Source organism: Cebus imitator, unplaced genomic scaffold (assembly GCF_001604975.1).
Source record: "Cebus imitator isolate Cc_AM_T3 unplaced genomic scaffold, Cebus_imitator-1.0 Scaffold486, whole genome shotgun sequence".
In the NCBI taxonomy this organism is placed as follows: Eukaryota; Metazoa; Chordata; class Mammalia; order Primates; family Cebidae; genus Cebus; species Cebus imitator.
This window is the reverse complement of record NW_016107801.1, coordinates 1,927,590-1,947,229: the sequence shown is the minus strand read 5'-3', so window position 1 is coordinate 1,947,229 and position 19,640 is coordinate 1,927,590. Positions and strand designations below refer to the sequence as shown.

At 59.4% G+C, this 19,640-nt stretch overlaps 1 protein-coding gene across 10 annotated transcripts in view; it reads left to right on the top strand.

Annotated features, from left to right (window-relative positions):
- Window positions 1-1,534: 1,534 nt before the first annotated feature.
- Window positions 1,535-19,640, top strand: part of ADAMTSL2 (ADAMTS like 2) — a 37,944-nt gene continuing 19,838 nt past the window's right edge. For 2 of the 10 annotated variants that reach the window (XR_005197507.1, XM_017513119.2), the window contains exons 1-9: window positions 1,714-1,795; window positions 3,524-3,614; window positions 4,198-4,340; window positions 5,139-5,214; window positions 6,511-6,613; window positions 7,307-7,452; window positions 7,585-7,708; window positions 11,199-11,279; window positions 13,930-14,105. Coding sequence is in view for 9 of the 10 variants with exons in the window: in XM_017513119.2 (XP_017368608.1) it covers window positions 3,525-3,614; window positions 4,198-4,340; window positions 5,139-5,214; window positions 6,511-6,613; window positions 7,307-7,452; window positions 7,585-7,708; window positions 11,199-11,279; window positions 13,930-14,105 (939 nt within the window). In the remaining variant the exon portion in view is untranslated. Of the gene's footprint in view, window positions 1,796-3,523; window positions 3,615-4,197; window positions 4,341-5,138; window positions 5,215-6,510; window positions 6,614-7,306; window positions 7,453-7,584; window positions 7,709-11,198; window positions 11,280-13,929; window positions 14,106-19,640 lie in introns of those variants that run through there. The other 8 variants (XM_017513120.2, XM_037732973.1, XM_037732975.1 and 5 more) reach the window with 8 other exon arrangements.

The following is a 19,640-nucleotide window of genomic DNA, read 5'->3' as shown; positions in this document are numbered from 1 at the left end:
TGTGTGTGTGTGCCTGTGTGTGTGTGCCTGTGTGTGTGCCTATGTGTGTGTGTGTGTGCCTGTGTGTGTGTGTGCGCGCGCGTGCGCGCGTGCTGGGTAACAGGCACCACCGTGTCTGTGCTTCAGCACAGTGACCTCAGGGGGCAGTGTGGGCCTGGGTTAGGGTTAGGGCTTGTCCTGGTTCCACACCAAAGGTGGCCCTGTGACCACCAGCAGCCACCACGCACCCCAGCAGCCCCAGCGGGAAAACAAGATGAGTAAGACCTGCCTGCTCTCGGGTCCCGGGGAGAGGAACGTAAAGAACCCGGCAGACAGAGAGGACCCGATGCACAGGAGCGCTGGCACCCTAGCTCTGCCTGTTGGAGGGGTGACTCAGCCCCCGAACCTCAGTTCTGCCACCTGTGAAATGCAGATAACAAAGATGGATGCTGGCCCCACAGCTCTGGACCCTCAGGACAAGCTGGACAGAGGGCAGAGGGCGTTCATGTTTTCACTACTATTACTGGTGGCTTTCCTTCCCAGCCTTTCTGGTGGGTGGTCAGACACAGGGCAGAACTTTCTCAAGAAGGCAGCCGAACGAACTCCCAACAGTTTCTTCCAGTGGGGAGGACAGAGGAAAAAGAAGGGTCTTCCAGGCACCACTGTGGGCCCAGGATGTCGGCTGCGTGGAGGCAGGGGCTTGGATGAAAAGGCACAGATGACCTGACGGAGCATTGCCCCGGCTTCCTCCTCCTCCCCGTTTTGGAGGTGGCTCTGTTTGCCAAGGATGGGCTCTGGGGAGGCTGTTTGCAGAGGCTGGGCGCCCAGCCTTGCTTTAGGACAGCCTCACAAAGTATGGGGCCCTCAGGGGTTTCCCAGGGGGGCTCCATGCTCTGCTCACTCTCGCTCTGCTCTGTGCCCTGACTCAGCGGAAACAGACTTGAACTCCAGGCATGGCCTGCCTGCGGCTGCCAAGCTGGTGCTGGACATCTGCAGAGTCCCTGCGCCTCTCTGCCCTGGTCCTGGCTCTCCAGCCATCTGGTCAGCAGGCCATGGGCACATCTCACATCTGTCCCCTCCCTGGAGCCCGTGGCTCATTCTTGCTGGGTCCCACTCGGTCCTTTCACCTGCTTAGGCCCCTGGGTCTCAGGGGCTTTCTGAGGCTGGTGACCTGGGAAGTCCAGCCTTTCCCTCGGTACAGTGGGGCCATCAGACTGGACGCCTCATATATCCCTGACCCCATTCTCAGGAGCCCCAGGGACAGGCCCGCTCTGGAGGCAGAAGTCGGAAAGGCGGGGCCGGAGCTGTGCCACCGCCAGTCTCCCCGGTAACCTCAGGCCAGCGGCTGCTCCGTCTGGACACCCAACATGTGGTCCCCGGTTCTGGACTGGGGAAGGCGGCCTCCGTGCTCGCTGCTCCTGGGCCGCCGCCGCCGGCAGCAGCCAACAGGCAGCTGGGCTGGCCTGGCCGGGCTCCAGAGGCGCAGAGCGGGTTAAAGTGTGCGCCAGGCCGGCCGGCGCGGGCGGGGGAGCGGCCTGGTGGGAAGTGTGAGTTCCTCCCCGTCTGCCTGACAGCTATAAAGGCGGCCGCCAGCGCAGAGCCGCCACTGGGCTGCGCCCCTCCCGGGAACCCCCTCTCTTGGATGCTCTTTGAAGTGGGAGAGGGAGGCGGCGCAGGGGAGGAGGGGAAGGGGAGAGGAGGCCGGCGGCAGCCTCTGCACTCACGCAGCCCCCACACGCACAGGCACCTGGTGCCGCCTGCCCTCCGAAGCTCTTGCCTCTTTCTCTGGGAGGACAAGCTGCTGGCCCCAGACCAGGTAGGCCACCTTGGCCCCATCCCCTTCACGTTGCAGCCCCCACCAGGCCAGCCCACTGCTCAGACTGGGGCTGGGGGTGGGAGCACCCCGCGCCCTCTGGAGTGGTTACATAACGTGGGGAGGCTTGTGGGGAGGGGTCCGGCCCGCAGGGCACGGGCAGGGTGGCCCCTCAGCACCTAGCCTTGTGTGCCTGAAGCTCTGTGTGCACCACAGACCTCTCTGCTGCCGCCAGCCGCTGCTTTTGGACCCCAGGGAGGGGATGGATCCCCGTAAGCGAGGCCTGGCCTGAAGCCAGCGGTGTCTGGAAGCCTTAATGAAAAGCAAGTGTGAGGCCGGCTGGCACCTGTCTTCAGCCGGCAGGCAGAGGCTGGGGCACCCTTTAGCCAATGGCACAGTGGAGGGGGCTCCTGTGGGTGTGAGGCTGGGGGTGCAGCTGGAGGTCTGCAGGGGAGGTAGGTGGGGGGCAGGCAGCGGGGGCGGGGTGTCAAACTCCAGGGTGCATGGCCATGTCGTCCGAGCTGCAATGGTATCCTTGGAGTAACCGCTGAAAATCTGCAGGTGCCTGGCGTGCAAGGAAGCTTGAGGCTGCTGAGGAGGGAGGGGCAGAGCGGGAGCTGGCCTCTGGGCTGGCAGGGGTGAGGGGTGACCTCCGTGCCTTCTTCTCCTGGAATTAGCTGGGCATGGAGTGGAGTCCCCGAGTTTGCTAGTGTGCTACGCTTCTGTGAGGCTTGGGGTACATTGGGCCCCTCTCTGGGCTCCAGGTTATGGGTGCAGGCTGCATGGTTTCTGAAATCCCTTCTTTAACTTGCTGGCAAGTGACACTCAGCACCTGAGCAAGCCCTGGACAGAGGCCGTGGAGGATCTGTTCTTCCTTCTTCCCTTCCACAGGGCAGGGTCGGCGCCGAGGAGGGGGTGGCGAGGGCTGAGGGCCCAGAGGCTGGACAGTCTTTCCACTGGACTTGATTTGACCCCTGGCAGGTGTTTTGAGCCAGGGGTGCTGGCTGTTGGGAGGGAGGTCAGCCATGAGGCCCTGGACTGCTGACATTCAGGCACAAACTGCACCTCCTCCCACTCCGCCCCTCCCCCAGTTCCATCTTCTCTCCAGGGGGTGGGGAGGCAGCATAAGTACCTGGGTTCTGCCTCGCCTGAGTGCTGGCTGTTGCTGGGTGCTGACTGTGGAGGCTGCAGGTTCCCCTGGGACCTGGCCAAGCTTATCCCCAGGCACTGACCCTCAGCAGTCAGTGGCATCCTCCTACAAGGCCAGCACAGGCTGAGCAGGTCAAAATCCCAAGGTGCTCCAGCCACGGTGCTGGACTGAACCCTTTGAACCACAGCCTTTCCCCACACCTGGGCCCCCAGCCTCTCAGCAGAGGCTGGCTGTCTCCACGGCCTTTCTCCAGGGGTTTGAGGACTCGGAGACAAAGTCTGGCATGCTTCCCTGCACGCCCTCGGATCAAGGGTGGCACAGGCTTAGCACGCTCAGCACCGCTGGGTGTCTTTCCTGCCGCAGGCATTGCTAATCTTTCATCAAGCTCCGTGTTAAGCCTAGACTGGGGTGGGGGGGTTCATCCTTCCCCAGGGTCTGCCAGGCAGCCACAACCAATTAGTCCCAGATACCTTTGAGGCCTGGGCACTGACTGGGCCCTCAGGGCTCTCCCTGAAGCATACCCTGGTCACCTGGAAGAGAAACGGAGCTGGCCTGGTGGTGACGGTGGCCTTGCTTCCTAGGATGGACGGCAGACAGCAATGTCCCTGCTGGGCCTGGTCCCTGCTGGTTCTGGTGGTTGTGGCTAGGGACGCAAAATCAAGTGGGGCCACGGTGAGTGGGGCATTGTGGTCTGAGGGCCCCATGCCAATCCCCTTCCCAGGTGCTGTGTTCACTCCCAGGTGGGCTGGCTTGGAGGGGGCTGTGTGGGCACGTGCGCTGGATCCCAGAGCCCCTCTTGGCTCCCAGGACCTTGTTCCCAGAGCCAGCCAGACCAGCTCTGAACCGGGCCCTGGCTACCCTGGAGCCCCTGGCAATTTGGCAGGATAGGGCAGAGAGGTCTGAGTGCTTCCCTTCCAAGCAAAGGCCCCAGCATGCCTGGTGGGCTGAGTCCTGCAGAACGCAGTGGGCCCAGGGAAAATGAGGACAGTTAGGTGCGGCCCCAGGAGCTGGCCAAGCCCCCGGGCCATCCTGGGCCTTAGGTCAGGGAGGACCTGTGGCCCATGGTTCCTTGGGAGTTCCCTCCAACGCCACCCAGGAGATCTGAACCCAGGCTGCCGAGTGACCCTGTGGGGACCCCAGCCAAAAGGCTATGTCCTCTGGTCCTGCTGGTGATACCCTGGGGCATGGGGTGGGGGGCAGTTTGGCCCTGCTGGGCACTCAAGCCTTCTACTGTCTTGGGGGGCCTCTCACCCAGGACAACAGCCCGACATCCAATAGCCTGGAGGGGGACGCCGACGCCACAGCCTTCTGGTGGGGGGAGTGGACAAAGTGGACGGCGTGCTCCCGCAGCTGCGGGGGCGGGGTGACATCCCAGGAGCGGCACTGCCTGCAGCAGAGGTGCGAGGTCGGGCATGTGGCCCCTAGGGGCTGGCATGAGGGTGAGGCAGTGGGCAGGAGAGGGCGGCCGCCCTTCAGCCTGGTGGCTTCTCACCCTGGGAGTGCTCGCGGGTTGGGGACAGCACAGGCTGAGTCTCCCCGTCAGCCTCTGCTGGACGTGGCTATGGATGGGTCCTGGCACTGGCCCTGGGGTCCTCCATGCTTCAGGGCACGAGGGAAGCCCCTTCATGAGAGGGCAGGAGCTGTTTCTAGGGGTCTGTCCTAGAGAGGAGACCCACCATGCCTTCTCTTCTCAAGACCTGAGTGAGGGTCTTCAGAGAATGCCAGGGAGCCCCTGGAGAAGCACAGGCCCTGCAGTGAAAGCCTCCGCTGCCAGACGGACCCAGTTCCAATCTGGTCTATGTGACTCCCTTGCTGTGTGACCTTGGGCAAGTCACTTGACCTCTCTGAACATCAATTTTCTCATCCATGGCATGGAGAGCATGCTGGTTCCACCTCATACTTCTGAGAACACATAGCGTGTTTGTGCACCCAGGCCCGGGCTGGCACACGGCTGTGCGGTTGTTTCAATTCTGTGTACTGAGCACCTGTGCTGTGTGGTGCTGATGTGGAAGTGAATCGCATCTCACTCCCCCTAGGCTCTGGTGTGTGTCCGGGGTTGGAGTTGAGTAGGGAGGAAGGAGCCCTCCGGGTCACGGGAATCGGGACATTCTGGACCCCAGGGCCGTGCGGCCAGCCCAGACGGCATTCCTGAAACTCTCCTGCAGCCCTCACTCTGAGCGTGCATCTTTCTGCCAGGAGGAAGTCCATCCCGGGCCCTGGGAACAGGACCTGCATGGGCACGTCCAAGCGGTACCAGCTCTGCAGAGTGCAGGTGAGGCCTGGCACGGGCAGGGGCACCATGGCCGGCTCTCCTCCTCGTCATCATGTGGCTTTTAGGGCATCTTCCGGTGGCCCCTGGGCTTCCCAGGCGTTCTGTTCTGGGCCTGCCCTTCGAGGAGATCCCAGGGACAGGGTTGAAGAGAAGGCTGAGGGGAGCCTGGGCTAGGACGGAGCCATCCTGGGTCCAGACCACCGTCCCCGTGCGCACGCGTGCTCAGCAGTGTTGGGGTGGATGCCTTGCTCTGCTCCTGGAGCTTCAAGCGCAGCCTCCGTGTTTGGGGCCTCTGCTGGCAGTCCCACTTTACTCACATTTGTGTGCCTGGCGCCCACAGGGAGGCTGAGCAGTTGCCAGCCCTCCCCGTCCCGTGAAACAGTCCCCTGGGCTGCTCTTGGAGCCCTTCTGCTCCAGCCCCCATCGGCTTCCTTCGGTGGCTGGCCGAGGCTGGGGAGGAGGTGCTGACTCTGATCAGGCCTCAGGGGCAGCTCTCAGTGGGGTCCTGGGCAGTTGGAACCTGAACACCTTTCCAAGAACTGCAGGGCGTGAGGCTGGGGCACGCCATGCTGGGGTCTGGAGCTGCCAGGCTGGCTTGTGTGGCCTGCCTGGGCAGGGAAGGCGGAGCGGCTGGGGGTCTCTGGGGGCGTGTGTGCACTTGCAGGGAGTGAGGGGCTAGAGGGAGGCAGGTGACCACAGCTTCTGTGTTGGCATCACCTGGTCAGGTGCCCTCCTAGAACGGTGCAGCTGGGGGTTGAGGGAGGGGCATTTATGAGCTCTGGCATGAGAGGGACCCAGGTTTGAGTCCTGGCCCCAGACGACTAAGCTGGGTCCCCTAGGACGAGTCTGTTGCCTGCACACTGGGTTCCTCTTTATGAAGCCGCGATCTTCCTGATTCAGGCGGTGTGCATGGCCGCAGGCCAGGTGCCAGGCCCTGTTCCAGCATGGTGGCTACACGGTCAGGGCCTGCTGAGGACAGGGTTGAGGCGAGCACCCATGCCAGCAGTAGTGGGGTCATGTCCCCTCCACTGCAAGGCTGGGAGAAGACATGGTGGGGAACGGGAGGGCTGTCTAGGGCCAGCGGAGGGCTGGTGTCAGGGGCGGAGCTGCCCTTCCCTGCATCCTTGCTCCCTCCAGAGTGTGTGGGAGCACCGAGCGGGTGCATGAGAGGCCACTCCATGGGCCCTGGGCCCTACACGGCTGTCCCGGCTGCAGCCACTTCCTGCTTAGCCTGGACAAAAATGCCTTTGTCGGGCCGAGTTCCTCCTGGAGCCTCCCTGTCCCCTCGATTCACAGGAGTGTCCGCCGGACGGGAGGAGCTTCCGCGAGGAGCAGTGCGTCTCCTTCAACTCCCACGTGTACAACGGGCGGACGCACCAGTGGAAGCCTCTGTACCCGGGTACCTGCCGCCCTGGGGACCCCCCTTTCAGGGAGCTGACTGAACTTTGGGAGTAGCCCTTTCAGTACCCGGGGCCAAACTTGGCGGGTGGGCAGGTGCGGAAATGGAGGCGGTCAGACGAAGAGCCAGGAATGAACCTGGGTCTCCTGAGCCCTGGCCTAGGGGTCTGTCCCCTCCCCCATGACCCATGACTTCAACGTAGGACAGGTCATGGGGCTGAGTTCCCCACAGGCCTGACCTCTGAGGGCAGTGGTGACTCCCCCGTTTATTGCCTCCTGGGCATCGACAGGAACCAGCCTAGACGATCCCATGTGGGGACTGCCCACATAGTCCCACGGGAAGCAAGTAGTTCAGGCAGCAATGTAGATGCTGGGATCATCCTAAGGCTGGGGTGCCCAGGGCCAGCAGCGCAGGGGTGCTTTGTTGGCTCAGACCTGCAGAGGGAGAACCCCAGCTTGGGTCTCAGGCCCTGCTCTCCACTCACAAGGAGGCAGAAGCTGGAGCTCACAGTGTCTGGGCTGAGCCCGACGACTCATCAATTTCTGCCACTGAGACAGGGGCAGGTCCTTTCTGTTCTCTGGGCCTGAGTTGTGCCATCTGTGCAATGGGAGCTGTCTCAGAGGGAAGAGAAGGAAGTCCCCTGAATCCCACCGTGCAGCCCACCTGAGACCTTCTGCCTCGTCTCCCCACCAGATGACTATGTCCACATCTCCAGCAAGCCATGTGACCTGCACTGCACCACCGTGGACGGCCAGCGGCAGCTCATGGTCCCCGCCCGCGACGGCACCTCCTGCAAGCTCAGCGACCTGCGAGGGGTTTGCGTGTCTGGAAAATGTGAGGTTGTTAAACGTTGTAGCAAAAGTACCACCGGTCTCACTGCACCGACTGCCCGCCCGCCCGTGGGAGGCAGTGGCGGCCCCGGGCCTGGCCACAGTGCCCTCCCAGCAGCCTCTCCCTCTCCTTTCCTGCAGCCCATCGGCTGTGACGGGGTGCTTTTCTCCACCCACACGCTGGACAAGTGTGGGGTCTGCCAGGGTGATGGTAGCAGCTGCACCCACGTGACGGGCAACTATCGCAAGGGCAACGCCCACCTCGGTAAGGCGGCAGCGCGCCCTGGAGTCCAAGCAGAGGAGCCTGGGAATCGGGGGTCCTGAGTGTGCTCCTGCCTGCAGCCTCCTGGGTACCACTGGGCAAGTCCTTCCCCTCTAGGGCCACCTGATTCTGCATCCAGGCGGCCCAGGCGAGCTGGCCTGGTGATTGTGGGCCTCCATTGGCTTGCAAGAATGGGCAGCTCTTTGTTGAGGACCTTGTGGGTACCAGTAGGCACCTGGCTTTGGGTTACATTTGCCCTTTGAGGCCGCCTGCAGGGAGGTGTTAACACCACACTTTTTTTTTGAGACAGAGTCTTGCTCTGTTGCCCAGGCTAGAGTGCAGTGGCTTGATCTGGGCTCATTGCAACCTCTGCCTCCCATGTTCAAGCGATTCTTGTTCCTCAGCCTCCTGAGTAGCTGGAACTACAGGCATGTGCCACCATGCCCAGCTAATTTTTGTATTTTTAGTGGAGACGGAGGTTCACTGTGTTGGCCAGGCTGGTCTCAAACTCCTGACCTCAAGCGACCCACCCACCTCCATCTCCCAAAGTGTTGGGATTACACGCATGAGCCACCATGCCTGGCTAACACCACACTTTAAAAAGGGAGAAACTGGTGCCTGAGACCCATTCTCCACTCGGATATGAGATTTGACCCTGGGATGCTGGATTCTGGGGCCTGAGTTTCAGAGGCCCCCTGTTCGCTCCACACTGATCCAGCCCAGATCCCTTCCTTCCCTTGGGCAGCGCCTGTCCCTTTCCTAAGCTGCGGGCATTTGGTCTGACGTTCGTGTCCAGCTCTGGCCCAGCCCTCATGGGAGTGGGTGTCTGGCATGGGACAGCACTTTCTACTTTTGGAGGGATGTCACTCAAAATGCTTGGTGTTCAGCTGAACACATTCTGGGTCTGAAGAAATGCTGGAGGAATGCAACGGCGTTACTGCAACTTCCAGACCGAGGAAGGCAGGGCAGCTTCAGACCCACTTAGCAGGTGGGGAACATGGCCCAGAGTGGGATAATCTGCCAAGGTCCCAGTGAAGCCAGTTGAGTCTAGGTGAGAACCAGTCCTGTTAGGGCCATGGAGGACCTGGCTGTGTCCTGGAGGTGGAGGGAACGGCCTCAGCCTGCCACGTGAGGGGTAACTGTGGCATGTGTGTGTCGGCTCCAGGAAGTGCCAGTGGGAGGGCACTGGAGAGGGTGGGGCTTGGACATGCCACCTAGGGACCAGCATGCCGGACTAACAAGGGGCAGGGTTGGGGCAGAGCTGCCAGGCAGGGGTGTGAATAATGCGTGCTGGGTGTCCAGCAGGGTGAGGTGGGCAGAGGCCTTTCCTTTGGAAGCCTCGCTATAGGAGGCGTGAAGTGAAGGAGTCTGATTTTCCTCCCTTCCTTCCGCAAACCCGCTCCCACAGCCTCCTGCTGGACCCAGGGCATGCAGACGGAGAGCAGGTATTCAGGCAGCACATGTCTCGTAGGGTACCTACTGTGTGTCAGGCACTGTGTACACAGTGAGCCTGAGAGATAGGGCCCCATCCTCATGGGACTCAGCCTGGGGCCTGGGGCTGATGTGCCAATGATCCCCCTAATTCTTCTGCGTGCTCACAAGGTAATGCATTCACGCCTGGCAACAGCTCTACGTGACTGGCAGTATTCCTGTTGCTGAAATGTGCAGAGACAGGCAAAGAGAGGTTAAATAACTCGTCTCAGGTCACACAGCCACGAGAGGCAGAACTGGGGGTGAACCCTGGGAGCCCGCTCCTGGCCTGGGGTCCTCTCAGCTGAGCTACACTCCTGCCCCCAACCAGCCATGCCTGGTACCCATCTGGGGGCCGTGGGATGGGCTGGGGCATCAAATGCTCAGGAATCCTGTGAGCTACTTGCTAATTTGAAATTAAAGTACAACAGCCTATAGTTAAATACATTGTGTTTAAAGCAAAGTCACCATTTCCTAATCCTTTGATGTCTATAACTTTTTTTTTTTGAGACGGAGTTTCGTTCTTGTTGCTCAGGCTGGAGTGCAATGGTGCAATCTTGGCTTTCTGCAACCTTGGCCTCCTGGGTTCCAGCAATTCTCCTGCCTCAGCCTCCCAAGTAGCAGGGATTCCAGGCGCCCACCACCATGCCCAGCTAATTTTTTTGTGTGTTTTTAGTAGAGATGGGGTTTTACCATGTTGGCCAGGCTGGTCTGGAACTCCTAACCTCAGGTGATCTGCCTGCCTCGATCTCTCAGAGTATATAACTATTTTATCTATGTGGCAAGAACACCGTATATGGGTGTTCTGTAGCCTCTCTTCCCAGTGGCATGCCCAGTGACATCATGTTGGTAATGTAAACAGACACAGTGTCAGCCACTTGCTTCAAACTTATGTCTTGAAACTCAAGAGGAAGGAAAAAATAGTTTTAAAACGCATTTCGAAGTTAAGCTGACCGGTTACAGTAGCTTGAAATTGGCCACAGCAGGGGTGTTTACGCCACGGAAACTAACCAATGCTACAAGTCACAGCTCCTGTTACCCCATGTCTCCAAAGTGCCTGTTTTCCAGAGCACTGCTGGCAGTGAGGGACAGGTCATCCAAGGGTGCCTCCAGTGAGGGACAGGTCATCCAAGGGACCTGTAGTTGTGGTGGGATTGAGGGAGGGATGGCAGGCAGGTGCTGGCCTGCAGGAGACACCCCCTCAGGCCGGGAGATGCACGCAGAGTCCTCTGCTCCCGGAAGGATCCAGTGAAACAGACATCAAGCGCCAGGAAACCTCCGACCCGGAGAGCCCCTTCTTTCCTCTCCCAGGGAGTACTAAAATCTCCTTCTCCTGGGGCCCCTCCCTCAGCCACCTGCCGGCAATGCTCTCCTTCTCTGAGCACCTTCCCTCCAGACCCTTGGGAGGACTCTATGACTGCCTTCCCACGGGCCTGGGGGTCTTGAAGACAGGTTCTGAGCCGGCTGCCATTGCCCGATCTGGACCCCAGCCTGGGGCCTGGCACTTAGGAAGGGCATAGGCAGAGTTGGAGATTCTATCTGCGACTCTTCTTGTTCTTTCTCACCCATGTCTTTGAGCCTGGTGAACCCTGAATGTCACTGTGGTGTTGTGAGAAGACAGGATTTCAAAATGGCAGTGCCAATGTGCACAAGATGCTGGCTAGGGCTCCCTCAGTTGCACGGGGTCTCTTGGGTGACACATGCCAGAGTGGGACTGAGCTCCAGTACCTCCAGTGTGTTCTAGGTCCCTGTGGCCTTTGCTGTCCCTGGGAAGGGGCTGGGGCAGGCAGGGATAAGCCCTCCTGTGGCCTTGGTAGGAAGGGGTGAGCCTGGGCAGGTGCCCAGCTTGGTGGATCAGCCTCTGCAACAGGATAGGGCTCAGCTGAGCCACCCAAGTGGGTGTGGGGGGTGGGCCAACCCTTAGACAGCCACCGCTCACCTACCAGGAGCTCGGAGCTGGCGGGTGGCCTCCAAGGGTGCCTTTCCAATCAGGAGGGGCTCACTGTCATCCATTTGCTTCCAGGTTACTCTCTGGTGACCCACATCCCAGCTGGCGCCCGAGACATCCAGATTGTAGAGAGGAAGAAGTCTGCGGATGTGCTAGGTGGGTGTGCAGGGCCTGGCGGCTGCCTCACTGAGCTTTTGCTTGTGTGGCATTGTGTGTGGCAGAGAAGGAGGACTTGACCCTGGGTCCCTCCCTGCAGGACAGGGACGGGCCGGTGCTGTGGGCATGGCTGCAGGAGCCGGAACTTGACCTAGCTCTGTGGGTGCGGCTGGGGTGCTCATAGAGGAGCCAGCTTTACCTCTATGCATGGAAGACCTTGAACTCAAGGCTGCTGGACCATGGGAGGGTGGTGATGTTGGGTAGTGAGCTCCCTGTCACTCGAGAGCCTGGCACCGGCAGAAGCTGGGGTCCGCTGCCGATGAGATCCCTGTGGGGTTCCAGGAATGAGTCTCAGGAGGTGACAAGGTCAAGGTGGCACTGGGAGGAGGGAGGTGGCCAGTCCAAGGTCACCAGCAGCAGAGAAGCAGAGGTAGCGTTCCAACTTGGGGGCCCCATGCTGATCTTCACGCCATTAGACAGTCTCCACTGGGAAGCTGGGCCGTGGGAGGGGAGTTGGCAAACCTGAGGATTCCGGAGTTATTTCCATGATGGATGGGGTGGTAAGGCCCCATCTTGGTGGCAGATTTTGAGTGTAGTGATCCTTGGTGACAAATTGTGGAAGGGCCCTCTGTGAAGCTGGAGCATTGGCCAAGCAATGTGCTGTGTCTGCACCCGTTGGGCCACAGTGGACAGGTGCTGACACCTGTGAGCTGCTCCATGCTCAGCCCTGCCCTTCACAGGGCAGGCTGGGGACCCAGGCTCTATGGGGACACTGTTTTTGGACACAGGGGCAGCCCCAAACGCGACACTACCTGGGCTTACGCCCCCCCACTGCCTCCCACTCCTCCTGGGAGCCAGGACTGGTGGGGTGAAGCCCACCTCCTAAGGGGGTGCTGGAAGAGGAGGCTTTGTTGAAGGTCTTCAGGCCGGGACTCACCTCGGGTTCTCCTGTCCCCTGTCCAGAGCCTAAGGGCCAGCCCTCCATATGTGCCCTGGGGTCTGAGCACCCCCGCCCCAGCAGGTCTGTGCTGCAGACAGTGGCTCCACCACCCAGCGCCCTGGGGTCTGCTCCCTGGCCCAGGTAGGGAGCCGGGCCTCTCGCCAGGCTGATTGCTTTGTCGCTTGCTTGCTGGGAGAGTGGAGAGGCCAGGAAACTCCGCGTTCTCTGAGCTGGCTGCAAAGCTCGCTCTTGAAACAGATGCGTGGAAATACCAAGGGTGGCCTCGGAGTACTGGGAAAGCTGCAGGAAGGAGGGTCATTACTGTCAGGAAACAGGTTTTGGACGAGAGCCGCAGATGGAACCCTGGGCATATACCTGGGAACCGGGCCGAGACAGCCAGGCCCCGGCACGCTCCCAACCCGCAGGACTTGGACTTGACTTTGCGTTATCTTCTGACTTTTCTATGTGAAGGGGGTTTTTGAAGCAGACATGTCCTGCTTGTTGCGTCTGCCTGATAATAAATTAATTGCCCCGGCTCCTCTGTTCATGTTGCATCAGGAATTTGGAAGCTGAACTCCTATTCTCCCACGGGCCAGTTCCTGGAACTGGCTTTAAGGACACCCTGTGGAAGACAGTGTCCCGAGTGCCGGGTCGGCCTCCTCCCTCCGTCCCCAGCCCTGGAGGTCCCCTGCCTCTTCTCATCCTCCTTGGCCCCAGGGAGAAGCAGCTCGCCCAGAAACCCCACCAACTCCAGGCGGTTGCTCCAGCCTGCAGGGGTGGTGGGGAGCAGGGGCGGTGGGGCTTCGTGTGCCATTTCTTTCCATCCTGAGCTTCCATCAGGCTGGAGTCAGGCCCTCGGAGTACCCACCCACCTGGCCTCAGGAAGAGGGTGACGGAGATTGCACCAGGCTGTCCTTGCCTGATTGAGCACCTCGGCCAGGCCTGGGTGCACAGGTTGGGTCAGCATAGCCCTGCCTGCAAGGACAGCAGGAAGTCTCTGCTCCCGTGGAGAGGACGGAGCTGGCCATCTCAGGGCGGTCCCCAGGAAGGGCTTGGTGGTCAGCACCCCACATGCCAGCCAGGTCACGGCGGTCCCCAGGAAGAGCCTGGTGGTCAGCACCCCCCATGCCAGCCAGGTCGGGGTGGTCCCCAGGAAGGGCCTGGTGGTCAGCACCCCCCATGTCAGCCAGCTCAGGGTGGCAGTGCCACTCTGTGTGGATGACCGGAGGGGCACCGAGGTCCCTTCCGCATCATCCAGATGGAGAAGCTGGAGAAAGTGCCTTGCGTGGGGCCACACAGTGGGTCTTCTTCGGAGCCGGACACCTGCTGCCTCATGCGGGCCTTCCACAGGCCACAGGCTGTCCTGCTCCACACCGGGCCCCTCGGTCACGGTGCGAGCTCGTCACTTTGCAGCCCCTCAGCTTCTTCAAAGGCAGCTAGAAAAACAGGACTAAAAGGGTCCCCAACCAGTCACGTTCAGCGTCTAGACGAGTCCTTCACTATTGATTTTGGGCTGAGAGGAACGTGCATTTGCACCGCCTCCGCATTCACTGGCCCAGCTGCCCATGATGGGAGTTTCCTGTCTCTGGGGCATTAGGGCTGGGGTTACGGAGAGCAGGGCTGGTGATGGTTCTCTGAGCCGGTGACACTGGCTCCTCCCCCAGCCAGTCTAGCCCTGGGCCCATGTGACCGGCGGCTCTGTCCTTCCAGCTCTTGCAGACGAAGCTGGCTATTACTTCTTCAACGGCAACTACAAGGTGGACAGCCCTAAGAACTTCAACATCGCTGGCACGGTGGTCAAGTACCGGCGGCCCATGGATGTCTACGAGACCGGGATTGAGTACATCGTGGCACAGGGGCCCACCAACCAGGGCCTGAATGTCATGGTGCGTGTGCTGCAGGCCTCGGGGGCCACGGGGGCCACGGGCACGGCTTCCCCAGAATCCAGCCACAGGTGGGGCTTCCGGCCAGTGATACCTTCAGGGCCACTGTGTGCAGGCGCCCGGCAGCCTCACCACTGCTTGGGTTGGGCCTCACGTTCAACCACAGTTACTCATTCACTTGTTCTTTCGCTAACTCCCTCCCTCATTCATTCACTCACTCAGGTGTTGGTTCATTCACAGGCTCCCATTCACTCATCAATTCATTAATTCATTTACGCATTCACTTCTTTCTCAACCACCCACTCTCTCACCCACTGCTTTTTGAAATCATTCATTCATTCGTCCATCCATTCACTGCAGCTAGCCTCCCCGGTGGACCAGCAGGGGCTCTGTGCTGGCCCATTTCCTGCTCTTTGGGAAGTCCACAGGGAGCTCGGGGCATTAAGGATGAGGCTGGACCCCTCCCCACCCCACGGTGGAGGGGTTTTGTCCCTACCTAGCTTCATGCTCTGCCACCCATGGGCACTGTGGTGTTTGTGCTGGGTCCTCAGTACCAGGGCTTCAGGTAGTGCTCACGGCCCCTCCCCCTCCCCTGATACAGCCTCTCGGGGACACTCAGGACTTCTGGAGTGGAGCTCAGGGCCTGAGCAGTGGGTAGGAGAGAGCGTGGGCCTGTTATGCCCGGCTTGCCGCGAGTTGTATGGCTAGCATCTGGAAATGGAGCCCCTAGTGGTTTGGTGCCCCAGCACCGAGAATATGTTAAGGACTTGTCATATCACCAAAGTCAGGTGACATCAAGATGGGCAGCTGTGGTACCCGTCAAGGCTTGCCGGCCTTCATGGAGGCCAAAGGAATACAGCAGGGATGGAGCCCCCCCTTGCCGCCCCCACCTGAGCTGTTTGGGTTTCCAGATCTCACTGTGGTGTGTTTCGTTGCCTCGAATTGTAGGTGAGGAAATGTGGGCACAGACAGCTGAGTGACTTGCACAGTCATGGAACTGTAAGTGGCACGAGTGGGCTTTGAACCCAGGTCCGTCTGGTGACAGAGCCTGCTCTTTGTTTAGCTGCTGCGCTGGAAGGGTCTCTAACAGGGGATGCACATCCATCTCCCCACCCTGCCTTTTGGTGGAGGAGCTTTTCCAGAAAGCCCAGAATCAAATGGGGGCCACCCATCGCTGCGTTCGTACTTTGACCCTGCCCTGGAGCTGTGCCTGGAGGTGGACTGACCACCTGGCTTCGCCTCCTGGCTGGAGGGACTGTTTTGTAGGTCAGGGTCCCAGGAAATAGACTCTGAGATGGGGGATTGCGTGCAAGAGGGCTTGCGGGGGCAGTGTCAGGAGTGGTCTTGGGTACACTGGTGTGGGCGGGAGGGCATGGGACTAGACAGAGGGAGCCGCTGAACTGTGACAAAGTCTCAACGGGGCCTCAGCCCATCCCGAGGGGTTCAACATTGCCTCAAGTTGGGGCAGGAGGGCATCGTGTATTACCAGGTGTGTTTGCCCCCTGTGGGGAGCATAACCTGGGGAGAGACAGCTCCCTCTGCTGAGGGAAATGCCCGGGGTGGGGCACAGCTGTGAACTGTCTCATGCCCACCCCAGTTCACAGAAGGGTGGGGTACGGGGTCCACTCCCTGCACGGCTTGGACCCACGTGCTTTGCTCAAGTCTACCTTGGCAGGGAACAGCTCCTCTAGATTTGCGTTGGTTTCTTTCTGGGGGAGCCTCACAGGAGGAAGCTCAGTGGGATGAACTGCAGCTGGTGTAGGGGCTGCAACTGATGCTCACGGTTTCCTTCTTTTACAACACGCTCTGTTTCCCCTTAGCCTGGGTTAGCACTTCCGCAGGGCTGGGTGGCTACCTGGTGAGGGGATCCTGGTCTCCACGGCTTTCTCAGTCTGAGGCTGCTGGCTTCATCCAGTTATCATCACAAGGCGCCTCTGCCCAAGAGATACCAAGAGGTGCCCAGGGCATCAGCAGGTGCCACACAGATTCTTTGGCCCCAGGGTCAAACAACACTTTTCCTACTTTTTTTTTTTTTTTAATAGAGACAGGGTCTTGCTATGTTGCCCGGGCTGGTCTTGAACTCCCGGCCTCAAGTGACCCTCCTGCCTTGGCCTCTCAAACTGCTTGGGTTATAGGCATGCGCCACCTTACCTGGCCTCTCTGCTCTTGATGATCAAGGCCTACCACCTGCCAGGACTGCTGCTCCTTTCCATGCTGCTGGTCTCTCGGCGCAAAATGCTCACACCGACCCCGCGAAGCCGCAGCCTAAGGCACCGTGAAACTGTTGCTGTGTCTTTTGATGGAAACATCCCCGCTGTACAAACCGAGGCCTCTAGACCACAGATCCCAGGGCTGCAGGGATGGGGAACACAAGAGCTCCAAGTGGTGGCTAGGAATGATAGCTACTGTACTTCCCCTCCTGCTTCCCAGACCCATGTCGTCCACATACTGGGCACACAGCACCAGGACTAGGCATGGTCAGGGCCAGAGGGCATGAGACAGCTGTGTCAGCAAGGGGCCCAAACTCCCCATCCAAGACTCTGGCATCCACATCCCCTTTCCAGCTCACAACTTGATTCAGAGCTGGGGCGGCTTGGTGTGAGTGTGCAGGCTGGAAGTGTGATCTATTTGACTAAAGCTCCGTCCAGGGCTGGCCCGGAAAAACTGCAGTAAAGGAAAATCCTTTGATTTCTGTGGGTAGTGCCTCACGGGGGATGCCCCATCCTCACAGGTGTGTTGCCTCAGCTGGCACCGTGGTTTCCTCCCCTCCATGGCTCCATCAGGCCCAGTGTTTCCAGGTGTTGCAGTATACGGATGCCCCGTGGCTCTCACTGTCATGTGCCCACTGTGGCACCCCCTCTGCTATCAAGTAGGTCTCTGTCCAATGCCATGTTGTCGGTACCCTGTCTGGGTCAATCAAATGCTCTGTGAGGCCTTGGGCATTGTGGCTGGCTGAGGTTCTCAGGGCAGGACAGGCAACTTTTGTTTAGGACCAGATTCAGCACTTCCCCGTCCGGGATGGATGGGGTCTGATGTGATTAGCTTGTCACCTAGTAGCTGAGTGGCCTCCTTGAGAGGTGGTGCTGTTGACAGGCTTAGTGTGGGTGCCAGAGATTGGACGTTCCGGAGTGGAAGGAGCTGCAGTGGCTGTGGTGCGGGAGAAACCGTGTGCTGGGGTGACACGTAGTTTCCCTCCCTTCCACCACGCTGATTCATTCGCCCATTGTGCCTGCAGCAGGGGGACCGATGCCAGAGACCAGCCTGTGTCCGGGGCGAGGCCATTCTGTCTTCTGCTGGGGTGTTCAGTGCCTCTCGCGTGGTGATGCTTCCCAGCACGAATTAACAAATGAAGACCTCTGTCCTTTATGCCCACTCCCTAGATCCAACCACAGGTACCTCCTCCAGACCTCCTGGTCCCCAGTCTTTGATCCGTCCCATCCAGGCTCTTGACCAGCCAGCCAAGCAATTTGCCACCGCCCATGATTCAGTTAATATTGTCATTTTGGGCTGCTCTGCCTCCATCACACGGATGCCGACATCACACACACTGCCTGAAGCCCATCAGGGGATTTTCCGTCACTGCTCTTTTTCCAGGCCTGCCCTGGATGGAGCTTTAGTTAAGTCACTCCCGCTTCCAGCTTGCACCCCCATACCAAGCCGGCCCAGCTCTGAATCAAGTTTGGCCATTTTTCTCTGATCTCGCTTCGCCATAAGAGCAGCCCCACACAGCCATAGCTGTGAGCTAAAAAGGCGATGTGGGAGCCAGAGTCTTGGATGGGGGAGCTTGGGTCTCTTGCTGACGCAGCTGTCTCGTGCCCTCTGGTCCTGGCTGTGCCTCGCCCTGGCGTAACACTCCCATCTTACGATGGTTTGTTGCTGGCGGAGCTGAGAGGACTCACGTCGGAGGCAGCTCTGGCTGCGTGGGTCGCCTGATGTCCCGTAGCCCCAGTGTTCCATCTCTAGTAGGGCCTCACAGCATGCCAGAATTTTTTGCAAATGATGTATATTTATTTGCTGCAGATGGCGTTGCTCCAGAACCATAGGGTTCTATGTTATGCTTTCCCTACGGGCTTTCCAGAAATTCCATCTGACGTCTTTCCCCACCACAGATATCTCTATTCCTATAGTATCTGCCACGTCACACCACCCACGTGGCAGGCTGCTTACCTCACAGTCTGGATCTGCCACGGGGCCCCCTTCACGCAGGATTCTACTCAGAGGAGCAGCTTTTAATGTCACCCAGCACAGGAATTGAACAGATATTCTTGGATGTGGAGTCTGCTGGCTCCAGAATTATTCTCCATGGGTGGGGGGTATGAGATACCATCATTTTTCCTTTCCTCTCAGAGATGTCTGGCACACCCTAGCCCACTGAACCCTGAAATTTCTGCTAATGTCGGGGGCTGCTGAATCTTCACAGGGTTGAATTTCTGCTCCTCTGGAAGACAGGCGCTTTACCAAGACCTCATCTGAGCTGATAAGCATGGTACCAGCAGCGCAGAGGACCAATGTCCAGTGCTTGGCATGGTCCAGATGCCTTTCTTGGGTATTGTAATTGGGAGCAGGAGCGTAAGTGCAGCCCGGGTCACGACTGTAAATGTACACAGCTGTCCACCCCAGGTGAATGAAACAGTTTCTGGTGCACCTTCTTGACGGGGATAGAAAATAACATATTTTCCAGGTCAGTGGCCGCTTAGGATCAACATGAGGCCCAGCTGATGTGCTCTAGGAGAGACAGTTCAGTGGTCACGCCCCGGCAGCGGAGGCCGCCGCTTGGTGGAGGGTGCAGCATGCATCCAGACTCGGTGGCAGGTCCTCCAGGGTCTGTCTGGTTATTGTAGGGGCTAAACAATTGAGTTAAATGTGGATGTAGTGGGGTGGCTCATCTTGCATCCTATAGGCCAGCCCCCGCCTTCTCCATGCTTCCAAGTGCCACCTAGTAGCGTGGTAGCACTTCTCCCAAAGTTCTCACCAGTGTGCTAAATTCTTTGTTGTGAGAGGATGGGTCGGCAGTCCACTGGTGTCTAGCCCCTTCTCTCAGGACTCCCCTGACTGGGTGAGAATGTGACTTGGCCCAAGCTACCAGTCTGGTGGCCAGGAGAGGGGGCCAGGCCAGGTTCCGTGGGAGGCCCGTGTGGCTGTGAAGGCAGAGGTCTCTGTGTCATCTTCAGGCTGGGGTAGTGCTGGCTTTAACAGGGAGGAATGGGACAGGCCCATTTTTTAGGCCCCGAAGGCTTGGGATGTCTGCGATTTGAAGTTTTCCCCACACCCCAAGTCTTAAGGTTCCCCTCTTCTGGCTGGACTCTGTCCTGGGCATAGCAGGCCCAGCAGAGTTGGGAGGAGCGCGCTCCCTGCTCCTCGCAGGCGCCTCTCCCTATTCCACCTTCCGACGCAGGACAGGGTTGTCTTTCTCTGCTGCTGCATGGACCCTCAGCCTCGGCCTTTCCGTGCTGTTCTTCCATTCTTAGGGTCCTTTACTTCCACAATCCTTTATAACTTTTTAACTCCTGCCCCTGCCCCAGCCAGCTCTCAAACACC